General features: G+C 46.8%; 1 protein-coding gene across 1 annotated transcript in view; it reads right to left on the bottom strand.

Annotated features, from left to right (window-relative positions):
- Positions 1–17,566, bottom strand: part of nalcn (sodium leak channel, non-selective) — a gene marked incomplete at both ends in the record, with an annotated part of 382,889 nt that overhangs the window by 61,063 nt on the left and 304,260 nt on the right. The window contains 3 exon segments of the mRNA XM_084311476.1: positions 6,465–6,556; positions 6,859–6,928; positions 7,213–7,314. Of these exon segments, the coding sequence (XP_084167602.1) occupies positions 6,465–6,556; positions 6,859–6,928; positions 7,213–7,314 (264 nt within the window).

Raw genomic sequence — 17,566 nt, forward strand, 5'->3', positions numbered from 1 at the left:
AAACGTTCGCCAACTGGCTATATTCCAACACAACCAATCGAGTTGAACTTGTCCCCTGAGTTCTCCCTGCGCGCTGCGGTAATTACATCCAAATGTTTCTCTGGCGCAAAAGAGAAAACGAATCTTAAAAACGAAGGTTATCCTATAACCCTAGTTACATGAAAAAAAAAAAAAAAAAAAACGGCGGTGCCCGGGCCCGACCGAGCCCGAATTATTTATAAAAAAAAAAGCCCTACCCAGCCCGAACCCGCCGGGCCGGGCCCCGTTGGGCCTGGGCAAGGTTCCAGTGCACTAGACTGGATAGTCTCTGTCTCAGCTGATCTCCTGAGCTGAGGTCTGAGCTTGTGCCACAAGATGACTTAACTACATACTCATCCATCCTTTTCTGCTTCCTCCTTTGGCTGGTAGTATGTTCCTCAATCCCAAGGCCACTACATATGGCCTTTGTCCTGTCATACATGTCCACTGCCATCTCTGAGGTGCGATAACCTTTGAGTGTGTCCTGCACTGTGCTTTTAAATAGTACAGATAGGTATTGAAGATGTGCACTTTAACGCAGCAGCACCTGGAGCCATCCATACCCATGTCCAGTGTCCACTGACAAAGACATGCTCATGATACTGTGATAAACTATAATAAGCTTTAATCGAACCCTGGTTCATTTCCTCGGATAGTCCGGTTGGTTTGGGGTGGTGTAAAAGCTCATTCACACTTGCAAGTGAACCCTGCTGCGGTTCATTTGAGATGTGAATGCAAAGCTGACCAAAGGCAGGAAAATACCCCAAAATCTAATATTTTTTTTATGAGAAGACTGAAACATTATGTATATAATGTTTTCGATTGCTTAAGCACAATTTTTAAAACAGGGCCCGGTGTTTCAAAACACTACACACAATTAGCACAACCACACACACAATTATCAGAACACCTCAGATCCTTTGCTAAATTAAACACAAACTATACACTAATTTATAAAAACTACATTTTGTTACCATATGAAACACACGTTTCATATGACTTAATTCTGTTTGAACCAGTTACACACTGCTGTGCTTAACCTAAAACACATTTAGCAATTCTACTTCTCAGTGATTAGAGTACTGTAAGTGAAGTACACAGAGAATGTGCAAATATACAATAAATTCACCAAACACTACACAAGACCAATGCTATAGACTGATGAAAATATTATTTATTTATCTCCATATACCCAAATCAATGATGCAGACTGATGAAAATATAAATTTTCTCTCCATATAACCAAATCAGTCAACATTTCAACATGGAGAATCACAACCAAACATGTCCCAGTTTTCATGCTACTGTGTGCATAACACAGTAAGCTCAACAAATATCAGACAAACATAAAATACTGTATCCAGTACAGGTTAAAATTACAGTAAAACAAAAACAAAAATAGAAAATGTTTAAATAGAGTACAGAAAATACTAGACATTATCTCTTTGCCTAGCTGGATCTGGCAAGAGATTTTTTTGTTGTGATTCTCCATGTTGACATGCTGACTGATTTGGGTATATGGAGAGAACATTTATATTTTCATCAGTCTGCATCATTGGTTGTCTTGTGTAGTGTTTGGTGAATGTATTGTATATTTTCACGTTCTCTGTGTACAGTACTTCACTCTCCTTCCATTTTGGTTGAAGACAGGTGAACTCACCTGCTACATTTTTATAGTGCTTAAACCTGATTGGTGTATCTACAATTAAGCAATGGTGTGTTTGTGCATCTGATTGCTGTGTTTAACCAATTGGCTCATATGTGTGGTAATTTGACATTCTATGTGTAATGTAATGCAAGTGTGTTTAGTGTTTTGCAAATCACTGTGTGTATTGTTTTGCAAAAAGTGTGAGGCTGACTTTGTGCTTATATGGGTGCAAATCTGGGCCTATGTTTTGCTCCTTGAGTGTAAGGTTTTGATAATTGTGTAATACTTTTGATTTGAGTGTTTATGCAATCGAAGAAAACTGTAAAGACTAGAGATTAACTGTTTATTTCTTTTGTACATAGGCTGTGCATAATGTTTGTTTGTTTATTTGCTTATGTGTATGATTCTTAACTGTGTTTTTATTTAGTTATTGGTGTATATGTGTGTATGTATGTATGTATGTATGTATGTATGTATGTATGTATGTATGTATGTATGTATGTATGTATGTATGTATGTATGTATGTATGTATGTATGTATGTATGTATGTATGTATGTATGTATGTATGTATGTATGTATGTATATGTGGAACCATATACCTGGAACCATCACCATCATACCTTTTCCTGGAACCATCACCTTATCGCGGTGGAGAGGTTTGCGTGTCCTTAGGATCCTGAGAGCTATGTTGTCTGGAGCCTAGTGCTCCTGGTAGGGTCACCCATGGCAAACTGGTCTCAGGTGAGGGAACAGACGAAGAATGGTTCAACCACTGCCCGGTGGGCCTGAGAGGGCAAAGGGCTAAGGGAGCACTACCCTGACAAAAAAGCACCTCTGGGTAGGCCAATCCCCCGCTCAGAGGTTAACTTTTGATTACGAAAACACTGACTGATAACTTGAGCGCAAGGTTTCCCGGTGGTGGATCCGAAATGGAAAATATGACGTCTGCTAGCCAAAGCCTCTGGGAAGCTAGGAGATCGAATGTCCTCCCAACCAGGAAACCTACAAAGATAGGAACATGGAACGTGCGCACCATGTACGAAGCAGGGAAAGCTGACAACATCGCAAAGGAGATGCAAAGTTACGGCTTACACATACTAGGTTTAAATGAAACAAGATGGATAGGTTCAGGAGAGAGCAGATTAGCATCTGGAAAACAGATACTGTACTCTGGACATGAAGAAGAAGGCGCCCCACACACGCAGGGGGTAGGCATCATGCTCTCAACACAGGCGGAGAAGGCTCTCATTGGATGGGAACCAGTCTCCTCTAGACTCATCACAGCAAAGTTCAGAACGTCTCATCCAAGAATCACACTCAGGATCATTGTGGCATACGCACCAACCAACGATGCCACAGAAGAGTCAAAGGAGGAGTTCTATGGAAAACTACAGAACACACTACTCAAAGCAACGGAAAGGGAGGTGGTTATACTGATGGGCGACATGAACGCCAAAGTGGGAAAAGAAAACAACGGATACGTACCAGTCATGGGACAGCAAGGAGTGGGCTGCAGAAACGAAAATGGGCAGATGTTTTTGGACTTCTGTGCAGACAACAGCCTGGTAATTGGCGGAACTTTTTTCCCACATAAAGAAACTCACAAGACCACATGGGTGTCCCCTGATCAGAAAACATGCAACCAAATCGATCACATATGCATCAGGAAGCAGTTCAGACGATCTCTGCTCGATGTGCGAACAAAGAGAGGTGCAGATGTGGGATCAGACCACCACTTAGTCATAGCAAAGGTACAACTGAAGCTGAAAAGGGGGACCCCAGGAAACAGAATAACAAAGTATGACACCAAGAAACTGGAAGAAAAACTACACCAGAAGCACTTCCAGATCACACTGAGGAACAAGTTCCAGGCCCTGGCTGAAATGGGCAGTGGGGAAGAAGAAATCGACGAAAGCTGGGAGAAGATCAAAAACGTGTGGCAAACAACCTGCGAGGAAAGTCTGGGAAGAAGAAAGAAAGAAAACAAAATGTGGATCACCCAAAGAACATTGGACAGCATGGAGGAGAGGAAAAAGGCAAAGGACCACCTCAACAATGCCAGGACGAGAGCAGCCAAGGAGAAGCACACAAAGGAATACAACAGGATACATAAAGAAATAAAGAAAAAGGTCAGGGCGGACAAGAGATGCTACTATGAAGAGCTTGCTACACAAGCAGAAGAAGCAGCGGGACAGAGAAACATGAGAGAGGTATACAACATCACCAGGAAGCTCTCGGGGAGAAGGATGAAATCAGAGAAGCCCATAAAAGACAAGGCAGGAAACACACTATCCACAAAGGAAGAACAAACAAGGAGATGGGTAGAACATTTCACAGAGCTGCTCAACAGAGCACCAGCAAGCATCCCAGCAGATATACAAGCAGCAACAGACACACTCCCACTGAAAATGATCCCCCCAACGAAAGAAGAAACTAGGAAAGCAATATCACAATTGAGAGATGGGAAAGCAGCAGGACCAGACACCATTCCGAGTGAAGCATTCAAGACCGACATCATTACAAGCATCAAAGCACTCCATCCCCTCATGAGGAAAATTTGGCAAGAAGAAAGGATACCCAAAGATTGGAAAGAAGGCTACATAGTGAAGATACCAAAGAAAGGGGACCTTGCACTATGCAAGAACTACCGGGGGATCACGCTACTTTCAACTGCCAGCAAAGTCTTCAACCGGATAATTCTAGATAGGATGAAGACTGCCGTTGACATGCTCCTCAGAGACCATCAAGCAGGATTCCGGAAAGAAAGGTCATGCATAGACCAGATCGCCACACTGAGGATCATCATCGAACAGTCCCTGGAATGGAACAGCTCCTTATACATCAACTTCATCGATTTCGAACAGGCCTTTGACAGTCTAGATAGGAACAGTCTGTGGCACCTGATGGAGCACTATGGAATCCCACCGAAGTACATCAACATCATCAGAGGATCATATGACGAAATGACAAGTAGGGTACTGCACAGAGGGGAGCCCTCAAACCCGTTCGAGATAAAGACCGGAGTGAGACAAGGCTGCCTGCTGTCACCCTTCTTGTTCCTGCTGGCCATTGATTGGACCATGAAGAAGACAACAGAAGGAGCCAGAAACGGCATCCAGTGGACACTGATGCACCAGCTTGAAGACCTCGATTTTGCAGATGACCTAGCTCTCTTATCACACAGTCACCAGCAAATGCAACAAAAGACCAACAAACTAAAGGAAACAGCCTCAACTCTAGGAATGAAGATCAATAGGGTAAAAACCAAGATTATGAAGATCAACACAAAGTGCCAGCAAAACATTGAACTAGAGGGAGAGGCCATCGAAGAAACTAACTCCTTTACCTACCTTGGGAGCATAGTAGATACAGCGGGTGGCACAGAAGAAGACATCCGAGTGCGAATCGGAAAAGCAAGAACGGCATACAACCTACTTGGTCGAGTATGGAGGTCTCGCGAAATAAAAACCAACACAAAGCTGAGGATCTTTAACTCCAATGTTAAATCAGTCCTCCTGTATGGCGCCGAGACCTGGAAGACAACTGTAGGGCTGAATCAGAAAGTACAGTCCTTCATAAATTCCTGCCTCCGCCGCATTCTAAGAGTGAGATGGCCAAATGTCATTACAAATCTGGACCTGTGGGAGCGCACAAAACAACTACCCCCGCCAGAAGAAATAAAGAAGAGAAAGTGGATGTGGATAGGCCATACCCTGAGAAAGGAAGACACAAACATCACCCGGCAAGCCCTACGATGGAACCCACCTGGAAAGAGGAAACGCGGCAGGCCTCGAAACACCTGGCGCCGTTCTTGGGAAGGGGAAATGAAAGAGGCTGGACTGGGATGGCACAACATCGTTCGGGAGGCCAAAAACCGCGCAACATGGAAAGAAATCGTCAGTGGCCTATGCTCCGCAGGGAGTGCAAAGGCTTAAGTCAAGTAAGTCATGTATATGTGTATATATGTATATTTGTACTCTCGTTGGGGCCTCTTGGACCATATCAATGTTTTATCTGGCTAAATAAAGGTTAAATAAATAAATAAGAAACTGATGGTTTGGTCCTGTTAACTTTGAATTTTCTATGGAGACTGCCCAGATCCCTCTCATGGACCTGGACCTCACTTTAAAAAACTCTAATCTAGTTCTTCAGTATTCGTCTCTAATTACTCTAAAATTGCGTATTTCTGTGTGTAAAAAAAAAAGAGGGGGGGGGGGCTGAATCCCCCAATGTTATCTAACCCTAAAAACGCCCCTGCTTGACAGAGAGAGAAATCGATATTGAAAGACCTTTTTCGAGGTAAGGAGCCTCGGTAAACCAGAGACAACGCTAATTTATTAACCCATTCATTTTCTCAGGCCAAGGGAATCGCTCTCTTAGGCAGAAAGGTTACACCATTGTTCTATGAGGAATACCTGCCCCAGCTTAGTATTAGAGGTAAGTCAAGTCAAGTCAAGAGTTTTATTTGTCACGGCATACAAGCATACAGTGAAATGCGGGGGGTCATGCCCGCAGCGATTGTGCAATAATACAAGTAATAAGAATAGGATGAGAATAAGACATTTGTGCAATAATACAAGTAATAAGAATAAGACTTAACAGGTATAATGTACATACGTTTACAAAAAGCATGGTAAGACATGCTAAGGTCCTGCGATACACTGTTAGCTACCGATAGTGCAATACACTGTTAGCTACGGATGAGGTACTTTCTATAGATATCATGTCTTACATCATTATTACATTATTATTACATCATTATTACATCTTCAAAAAAAATTATATGAATATAATACCGTTTCATCTCAGCCTGTTCCTTCTTCTCTTGGATCATTTTGATCTCGCTGTCTTCTCTCTGGGCGTTACGGTAGCGCACCGTACTGGAATGCTGCAGGGAGGAGGGGAGGAGATAAGCTCATGTGTGTGTGTGTGTGAGAGAGAGAGTATAAATATGCAATTTCAATTAAAAAACTATGATGTGAAGCACTGTAAGGATAGAAGTGTTTCTCAAATTAAGCTACATAAAAACTGGTAGACCGTGCAACACTAGAGCGTATAGTACTTACGTCCCGGACAGAGAAACTGGTAGACCATGCAACACTAGAGCGTATAGTACTTACGTCCTGGACAGAGAAACTGGTAGACCGTGCAACACTAGAGTGGACAGTACTTAGAGAGGACATTACTTACATCCTGGGTGAGCGTTTCCAACGACTTTCCTCTGCTGATCCTCTGACTGGTGGAACCATGTCTCAGAGACCTGGTAGTTGGACAGAGAGGGAGAACATGCCGTTAGTGAAAAGGTTCCAAAACATCTAGCCATGTGTGTTTGTTTGAGTAGATATGAGTTTCTGTGTGTGTGTGTGTGTGTGTGTGTGTGTGTGTGTGTGTGTGTGTGTGTGTGTGTGTGTGTGTGTGTGTGTGTGTGTGTGTGTGTGTGTGTGTGTGTGTGTGTGTGTGTGTGTGTGTGTGTGTGTGTGTGCGTGCGTGCGTGCGTGCGTGCGTGCGTGCGTGCGTGTGTGCGTGTGTGTGTGTGTGTCAGACCTGCGCTCCTGGCGTATATGGTGCTGGACACTGAGGATGGAGCGTTCTTTGAGCGGCTGGCCCTCACATGATCCGCTCAGCATGCGTTGTCTGGTGCAGGCCCTGGGAGAAAACAACCAGTTCAGTCACAGACATAATGTATAGTGCACAGACCTTTTCAAACATGACAACATAAGCATTCTAAATGGGTCCACGTGTGCAGTAGTCTCCAGTTCCTATCACATCTTTTTGTGTTGAAACATCACCGGTGCCACGTGGTGATTTGCAATTGAAACAGCTGTCCTGTCATAATTAGCATACTGGTTAAGGACTGGGGTGAGTTGTCCTGGAAGCATTTGCAATTTGCATGTTAAATGATCACATGTTATGCATTTATATAGCGCTTTTATCCAAAGTGCTTTACAGCTTCTGCCTCACATTCACAGATTCGCACTCACACACACCGACGGTGGTGCAAGGTGCCAACCTGCTCATCGGGAGCAGTTAGGGGGTTAAGTGTCTTGCTCAAGGACACGTCGACACGCTGCCAGGAGGAGCCAAGTTTCAAGTTTCAAGTTTCTTTAATAGTTGTCATACAGAAGTACAGAATACTTTTATACAAAATGCTTCTTACTGTTACGCTCCAGAGACTGTGCAAGACAAGATAAGTATGAAATAAAATAACATAGTATAGTGTAACTCAGTGGAGGTTTCTCTATGACAACACGTGAAACACAAATTCACTCATAATTCATAATTATTATTAATTTACATATACCTATATATATAAAAAAAAATATATATATATATATTTTTTTTTTAATTATTATTATTATTATTTTTTTATTATAAATGTTTTTTCTTCAAAAATGGCCTACATCACAATGATAATCACCAAGCTAACTTACTGTACACACTGTAGGGCTGGGCAATTAATCGAAACAGAATCGCGATATCGATTCATAGACCTATGCAATCTAATTTCTAAGTTATGACTATTTTCTTTTATTAAAAAAAAACGTTTTTTTTTTTTTTTTTTTTTTAATTATTTTATCTGGGTTGAACATGATTTGTGGAACTCCCTCTGGTGTTGTGGTCGTGGTATTCACTGACCTTTGGGAAGTATTTCGACATGCACATGGGTATCTTAGTGGTGTAGTGTATCTTGTAGACCAGGCCCATTGCAAGTTGCTGTACTCTGTCGTCTACTCTAAGCCATCCTAGGTTATCAAAGTGGACAGGGGTGAGGTGGGTTTTAGGAGTAAGGTCAAGCAGTAGTCTGACCAGTTTGTTTTGTGATGTTTGTAATCTTGTTTTTAGTGCCTTTGAGGTGCTTTGGTACCATGAGGTGCAAGCATAGTCGTAGTACCCTTGAATGAGTGCTCCTGTTAGAGTCTTCAAGGTATTCTTGTTTACCAGAGAGGAGATCCGGTACAGGAATCTAGTTCGTTGGTTGACTTAGTTTTATTACATTGGATCCCATTTTGTCACAGGAAAGATTTGCCTCTATAGGATGGAACCCAGGTAGGTAATTTCATCTTTCCTTTTAAGATAAGATAAGATATTCCTTTATTGATCCCCTTGGGGAAATTCAGGCATCATAGCAGCATGGGGGAAGGGGGGGGGGGGTACAGGTAGTGAAAACAACACAAGCAGTGTAAACAAATAGGTCAATATAATTTACTATCTAACTAACTGAAATATACATTATTCATTATTCACAGTATCCACATAAGGTGCAGTATGCATAAGGTAGTGTTATTGTCCTACTTGGGTTCCTATTAGTTCTAGGTCGATGTCTGGCAGCAGTCGCTGCCCACTGTTGTGGAGCCTGATGGCCACTGGTATGAAGGACTGTCCGAGGCGGTTAGTTGAGTGTCGGGGGGGTATGAGTATGTGGCTTCCTTGTCACCTTCACCTAATTATGTTTTGATCTGGTCAGGTGCGCTGTCACCTAAAATGTTTTCATCTGATCAGGTGCGCTGTCACCTAATATGTTTTGATCTGGTCAGGTGCGCTGTCACCTAATATGATTTCATCTGGTCAGGTGCGCTGTCACCTAATATGTTTTCATCTGGTCAAGTCCGCTGTCACCTAATGTTAATATGTTTTCATCTGTGTCCACTGACACACAGTGGGGGATGTTTTAAAAATATTATTTAATATATAATATAATATAATAATTTGTGCTTCACCTAAAAATTTGGTCAGCAGCCTCCACTGGTGTAACTGAGGGGTTACAAAACCCTGACTGTATTAAAGATTGTGATAGATTAAATCACTGCTAGTTATGTACTTTAATTACTGGCCAGACAGTACATCAAATATAGATGGTGAACACCCACAAGAACACGGCATTGACACAGAAATAGTATTTGAGGGTAATTTATTATTATTAGGCAACGTTAGGTTACAGAATGAGAATTAGGGTCGCGCTTGTATGGCGAAGAATATACGTAAAGTCAGTCAAGAGCATAAGTCACTAAGAATAGCAGGAATCCTACGATGGGTCTAAGCTGACGCCACCTGTTGTATAGTAGCAATTATATAGGGCAACACTGGTACCGACTGGAGACAATGGGTTCCCTCCGGGGTGTAAGGCCTGGAGGGTAGAGGAATGTTCGGGTACTCCGTCTGATTCAATGAGGAATAAAGAGACTCCAGATACAGGAGTCGGTCCTTGTAAACTCCCTTGATCAGCAGCAAAAGCAATAATTGTAATCCAAATGCCCGACAGCATTGATGACAGCTAGCCAGCCCCGTCCACGAGGCAGGCCCGAGTTGTAATCCTCACGAGGTTGAATCCCAAACGATAGTGGAAATCAACGATGCTCTTCTCCGGTGGTCACGTCCCAAATCAATATAATCCAACCAGGAATGGTTCTGCAATCGCCGACTCTGGTTCTCCTGTGCACTATACTTCACATTAAACTAGGTCGAACTTGACGTTACTGCATTAAACTCTGACACTTTTACTATCCTATTCGCACATGTTCTAAACGCACGGTTGCTCACTTCAATGTTACCGAACTTGTCACACTGCTGCGTTAGACGAACTGAATGAACTACTGCTGGGCACACCTGCGCCAGCATATATACTTAAATGATTATCTAGTTCCAAACCTAACCACTTTGGTCCTGAATCAATACACTGCCAAAGGCATGTTCTGACATGCCCCAAACTCGCCCATTGCACCTGTCTGAGTGCGAGACTGCCTGGAGCCTAGGGTGCTATCCAATAAGGAGAGCGAATATTACTCTGGTCTGAACGCAGGTAAAGGGATATTCCGTGTATATATATAAATAATATACAAAGTATACCAAACAATAAAGGCATATTCTCAGTTTAATCTGGCCCTTCACAACAGCCGCCTCCTAATTAGTCCGCACCTAATTAGTTAAAGGGAGACAGATTAATAGTCCAGTCAACTGCTCAATGTCTGTTGTGGGGAGTAGGGCAATCTACAAAGTCAGTGGGTCATGATCGTCATCAGGGGGGTCAGGGAGCCTCGGCAACTCTATCAGCCTCACCACGGGTCGGGTGTAGGTCCGCCCCTGGACAATAACTTCGGCCGCTCTGACCTTTCCGTCTGCACCAGTGATCACTTTGCTTACGCGGCCGGCCGGCCACATAGCTCGGGGTATTGACTGGTCTATGATCATAACGACTGTGTCCACTTTTAAGTTGTCCCTGTCCTTGACCCGCTTCTGACGGGCTGGAAGGGATGGTAGGTCGCTTAGGAGGAAGCGGGCCTGAGACTGGTTGATCTGTGCTTGGCTGTGTCTCCACATCCTCCGTCTGTTCCTCTTGTTCTTCCGGTGCCCCGTCTGAGGAGGGGCCGGGTCCGGCCGCCCCCTCAAGAGGTAGCTTGGGGTGCTGGGTTCGAGGTCAGCTACGTCGCTTGGAGCGCAGCTGAGGGGGGTGGAGTTCGGAACTCCCTCTTCTTGAGCCCACGGTTCTCTCACAGGCTTCTCGTCTAATGTCAATAGCCTCTCAACGGGCTGTACGAGAGAGTGGCCGGTATCGCTCACCTTTGTGTGCAGGCAGCGTGTAGACGTGGGTTGACTGTCAAGTCCGTAGAGGGGGCCCTGGAGCGTTCACCCCAGTCGGGTCTGAACCGCGACTGGGCATCCTTTGGGTCCGATGTGGGCCGCCTCAATTGGGAGAATGAGGTCCGCGTGGTCGGAGCCTATGAGCAGGGTCGGTGTGGCGCCGTCGATAAGCGGTATAGGTAGTCTGCGTAGGTGCTCGTACTTCGCCATCAGCTGTGGGATGGGGTAGTTGTAGCTTGACAGACCTATGTCATGGCCTGTAAATGCTTTAGTGATGCTGTACCGCTTCTCGGGCTGCCCGACCGCTGCTATTTTGAATGAGACGTTCTTGCCCTTTATGGTTTTCAGGTCTCTTCTAATGGTACTGATTGTCATTGTTTCTTCGTTCCCCCGCAGACCCAGCCGGGCTGCGGCGGATGCGAGGAGGAGAGTCTTTTCTGACCCATCATCTAGGACGGCGTAAGTGTCCATGACCTTGTCCTCGTAGCTCAGGAGCACTCTGACCACTTTGATGAGCACTCGGGGGTTCCCGCTCTGCTTGGGGTCTATGTGGAGCACTCCTGTTGGTGGGTTGCCTTGTTGGGCTAGTCTTTTCTTGTGGGCCTCGCGCAGTGTATCGCAGCGAGCGTGGTCCTGTGTGTTCGTCCTACTCCACTGATCCGTTTCGGCGGGGGTCAGTTTCTGGTAGGCTTCACACCGTGACATGGAGTGTCCGCTGCGGCAGTAAGTACACCAGGGGGGGGGGCATGGATCTTCTGTAGTGGTGCCGACTCGCGGTAGTCCGAGTAGCACCGTGACTCCCAGTGTCTGCTGTAGCAGTCAGGACACCAGGGGGGGGGTCCAGGACTGGTTTGTGGTGACACCGCCTCGGCCTGGTACATCACCGTGACGGGCTTACTTTGTTGTCCTGGCGGACGCTTGTTGCTGTCGTGCAGGACCTCCAGGTGGGCGCCGTCGCACTTGCTGCATCTTTTCTTTAGGCGGCACTCAGCTGCCATATGGCTGTGCGCGCAGCGGAAGCAGCGGCGGTTCGCTTTGATCCACTGACTCACCTCGTCAGCGGTCAGCCTCTTGAAGGTGTCACATTGAGACAGCCAATGTTCATTTTCACAGTACTGACAGACAGCCTTCCACTTCTCCTTGACGTGGGTGTTGTGGCTCGTCTGCCGTGGCTCAACCTCGGCTTGGTGCATAACTGTCACGGCCCGGCGGTTGTCGTTGAACCTTCTCGGTCCATCTCTAGGGTCAGAGCCACTCCACACGAATGTGTCCAATCGTAGACTGCTAACTTCCCTGGCGAGGAAATCAGCTAGGTCTAGGAGGGATGGTTCTGGGCCGTTGGGGTCACTGTGGTCTCTCTGCCGCCGAAAACGCTCTTGACGGGCTGGAGGGAGCTTCTCCAGTATCCGCTCCACGTTAGAATTTGCATACAGTTCATGTCTCCCCTTCTCCTTTTGTGACCCCAGCATCCCCACGAGGGATTGTACCTTGATTGAGAGGTCATCCAGTGCTCTATTGTCTTTGGCTGGGGGGAGGCGGTCGATCTCTCGTATTTCTTGGATCACGTAATCCCATATGCGTCCATAGCGCTGGTCGAGGGCCACCAGAGCCGCGGAGTATGGGGTGCTTGAGTTGGAATATGCCAGCGCTATGTTATGCGCTCTGGGCACCTTGAGATGCTTGAGGAGGATGGCATATTTGTACGACTCGTCGGGGACATCGGACATCATAGTCTCCAAACACATGCGTAATTCCGTGTACTGTGCTCTGTCCTCGCGCGTAAAGTATGGGAACGTCGGTGCGCCATGGTAAGATGCCATGGATGGCTGGGACACCGATGAGCGTAGGGGGAGAGGCCTCCTGGGCGAGTCTCCCCGTACGTGGGGTCGTGGGTTAGTGCTGGGTGGGTACCAGAGGCCGGGCCCCCAGGTGCTGCTCCTCGGTGCTGACTGTGTATTAAACTCAACCTTGGTTTGGGTCGGGGGTTCGTAACGCAGTGGCTCGGGGCTGGGGTCGGGGCTGTACTGGGCCTCCTGGTCCAAAGTAGGTTCGTACTGGTGGGCTTGACATCCCTCCTCTTCCTCCGCTAGGTCTTGGAGTCTTCTAGTTAGTCTCTCGGCGACGTAGGCAGGTTCTTCCTGCTGGCTGGGTCCCGTGTAGTCTAGTCGGGGAGAGGGCTCGGCGACGTGAACAGGTTCTTCCTGCTGGCTGGGTCCCGTGTAGATGTGTCGGGGAGGGGAAGGTGCCCTCGACCCGTGTCGTGATGATCTCCGGGAGCTCCGCGTGGAGGAGTGGGGGGTAGCCCTCTGGATCAATTGTTCTATCATCTGCGCCTGCAGGCGGTCCCGCTCCGCTTCGCGCTGTGCATTGGCGGCGTCGCGCTGTGCATCGCGTTGCGCGTTGGTACGGTCTCGCTGAATGGTTTCTTCAGCCTGGAGGCGCCTCTCTTCCAGTCTGATGGTCATCGCTGTGTCGGCCTGGAGGCGACTCTCTTCTAGTCGGATGCGTTCTCGCTCGTTCTGTTGTTGCGCCTGGAGGCGTTCTCGTTCCACTGCAGAGTGTTCGCGCTCACTAAGTGTCTGTGCTTGGAGACGGTCTCTTTCGGTTGAAGCTGTCAGCGTGGCGATTAAGGCTTGCGCCAGTCTCTGGTCAGCCTCGCTGGGGGATGACACCGATGGAGGTGATCGGGCGTTGACAGGGCTTGGTGGAGACCTGTTCTCCTGGCGCGCTCCGAGGTCTATCTCTTGAGCGCGGTACTCTTCTCGTGGTTGCGCGCCGAGGGCTGTCTCGGGTACGCGCTCTTGGGTTGGTTGTGCACCGGGGTCTATCCCTGGAGCGCTTTCTTTATCCTGGAGCGCTCCGGGGTCTATCCCGGTGACGCTGTCTGGAGGTATAGTCACGTCATGTCCCACTTGGTCCCCCCCGTGAGCTAAGTCAGTTTTGTTTGAACCCTCTGGGGTCTCTACTGGCGGGGCCGCCAAGTCGATAGGAGTGGGCATGCTTAAACTATCCGTTTTATTCATATTTAACGTCCGTTTAGATAAGCTAGGGGGTAGAACGAAAGCGAATTCCTCCAGATATGGAGGTGGCTGACGTTTGCGCTGCAGGCGTTCTAGCTTAGGGGAGCCGCTTGGGGAGTGTTCACCGCTGGCCATGTTAATATTAATATTATATTAAATATTACACTGATACCCTCCGGCTCGAAGGACCAATTGTAACTGAGGGGTTACAAAACCCTGACTGTATTAAAGATTGTGATAGATTAAATCACTGCTAGTTATGTACTTTAATTACTGGCCAGACAGTACATCAAATATAGATGGTGAACACCCACAAGAACACGGCATTGACACAGAAATAGTATTTGAGGGTAATTTATTATTATTAGGCAACGTTAGGTTACAGAATGAGAATTAGGGTCGCGCTTGTATGGCGAAGAATATACGTAAAGTCAGTCAAGAGCATAAGTCACTAAGAATAGCAGGAATCCTACGATGGGTCTAAGCTGACGCCACCTGTTGTATAGTAGCAATTATATAGGGCAACACTGGTACCGACTGGAGACAATGGGTTCCCTCCGGGGTGTAAGGCCTGGAGGGTAGAGGAATGTTCGGGTACTCCGTCTGATTCAATGAGGAATTGTGACGGGGTCCTCTCCCGAACTCCTTTGATTCTCTCATAAACAGGCGTAGTCGAAAGATCTCGTTGGTGGGTGTTTATTTCCCGCCTCCCAAAAGTGCAGAGGTGATATAGTTTTACAAAAAATGTGAAAAAGTGAAAGTAACGTAAACCAAAATACCCTATACTTACTATATCTAACAAAAGTGGAAAAAGAGAAAACAAATAAACAAAACAAAATATACTTAATACTTAACACTACACAAAGTCTAAATACACAATATACACTACTACTTCTACTACAAGCAATACCAACACGTTGTACTAGGGATCCTGGTTACCTTCACTGTAACTCAGTCCATTCAAGACTGACGTCCCTGGGCCAAAGCAGCTCTCTTGTATCCAATAGCCCCTCCCACTAGGCTTTAAACAGGATGTACATATTATTATTCTTTTTAACACATTAAACCAATTCCTACACACAAAATATATATCCTCCACTATATCACATAACTTCCAACTGTTTTAAATTACAGATAACCAAGTAAACAGTACAATACAATCATATCGCTCACGTGACGATTACCTTGCGTCAACCCCTCCCATTTAACCTGGCGGATATGTGTGCTTCTGCTTGGCCAACACGTCAACCTAGGAGTGCAGAGCGAAGCGAATGCATCATGACTGTGAGTAAATAAATGTGATGTGATGAATGAATGTCTTGCTGTATGAACGTCATTCTGCTATAACAACGGAAACGGAATGAAATGATTGTGCGCATTCGGACATCCTACGAAAGCTGACAAGAGGGAATGTTTGGTGTGTGTGTGTGTGTGTGTGTGTTGCTCCGCGGCATATGGCGTGTGTGCGTTCCCATGTGCGCTGTCCACATGAAACGCACCACATTACATTATACGGTTATGGTATATGGAAAGACAGACAATGAGTGTGTGTGTATGTACAGTATGCGCACTGCCCGCAAAGTCAGTGACGGAGCCGCACCGTCACATCATCCCTCTCCTCCTCGAGGTTGGCGATGTGCGGCAACCTGGATAGGTAATCTGCCACCACATTGGTCTTGCCCGATCGGTGTCGGATGTTAAACTTAAATGGCTGGAGTGAGAGGTACCATCGGGTAAGGCGGCTGTTGTGGTCCCTCATGGAGTTGATCCAGGTAAGAGCTCGGTGGTCCGTTTCCAGGTCAAATTCCCATCTAAGCAGGTAGTACTGCAGACTCTCCAGCGCCCACTTAATGGCCAAGCCCTCCTTTTCCACTGTGGAATACCTGGTCTCCGGTGGCTTCAGCTTGCGGCTCAGGTATAGGATTGGATGTTCTTCCCCAGGGTCTCCTTGGGCCAAAACCGCTCCAAGGCCAACTTCGGATGCATCCACCTGTACCAGAAATCTTCTGGTGAAGTCCGGGCTCTTGAGGACAGGGGAAGAACATAGGTGGGATTTCAATGCTTTGAAAGCCGTTTCACACTCCTCTGACCAGTTTACTGGATTCTTCTGGTCCTTATTGGTCAGTGCTGTAAGTGGGGTTGCAATGGTTGCAAACTGGGGCACAAAACGTCGGTACCAGCCAGCCAATCCCAGGAAGGACCGTACTTCCTTCTTGGTCCGAGGTCAAGGGGAGTTTTGGATAGCTTCCACCTTATCCACTTGCGGACGCACCTCACCCCGTCCTAGCAGGTAGCCCAGGTACCGTGTCTCCTGCTGTGCCCACTCACACTTGGCAAGGTTGAGTGTCAATCCCGCCTTTCGGATTCTTCCCAGCACCAGTGACACATCTTGGACATGCTCCTCCCAAGTCGCACTGAAGATGACCACATCATCCAGGTATGCTGCACTGCAGTGGTCACACCCCTGGAGGACTCTGTCCATCAGTCTTTGGAAGGTGGCTGGTGCTCCATGAAGTCCAAAGGGCATCACTGTGAACTGGTACAAGCCAGCTGGTGTTCGGAATGCTGTATATGGCCGACACGACTTCTCCAGCGGGACCTGCCAGTATCCTTTACAGAGATCCAGGGTTGTGATGTATCTGGCAGCTCCGATCTTCTCCAGTAAGTCGTCGATCCTTGGCATGGGGTAGGCATCAAACTCAGAGATGGCATTGAGCTTCCTGAAGTCAATGCATATCCTGAGTGAACCATCTTTTTTAAAGACAATGACTACCGGACTGCACCATTCTGAGTTAGAAGGTTCAATCACTCCGAGCTTCAACATCTCCTCTATCTCCAGTCGCAGCTTTTCCACCAGCTGTTGGGGGACACGGTAGGGACGTTGGCGGATTGGCCGTCCAACTTTTAGGCGAACTACATGCTCAATGAGGGTGGTTTTTCCTGGCCTGGCGGCAAAGAGGGATGGAGACTCCTGGAAGACCTGGAGGAGCTGTGCAGCTTGCTCTAGAGTTAGATGTACTAAGACAGGGGTAGCAGTTGTAGTTAGAGCTCTCAGTCCTGTCTCCACTTCCTCTTCCACGTCCACCTCCCTCACCAGCAGAGCTGTTCCTGGCGCCTGGATTGGACGTTCCTTCCATTGTTTTAGGAGGTTCACGTGATAAGTCTGTTTCTGTTTCTTCTTGTCCGGGTGATGGACCTCATATGTGACAGGACCCATCTTGCGGGTGATGAGGTATGGCCCTTGCCATTTCGCCAAGAGCTTGCTGTTGGACGAAGGGAGGAGCAACAGGACTTTTTGGCCA

Source organism: Notolepis coatsorum (genome assembly GCF_963971535.1).
Source record: "Notolepis coatsorum genome assembly, chromosome: 3".
Classification (NCBI taxonomy): Eukaryota; Metazoa; Chordata; class Actinopteri; order Aulopiformes; family Paralepididae; genus Notolepis; species Notolepis coatsorum.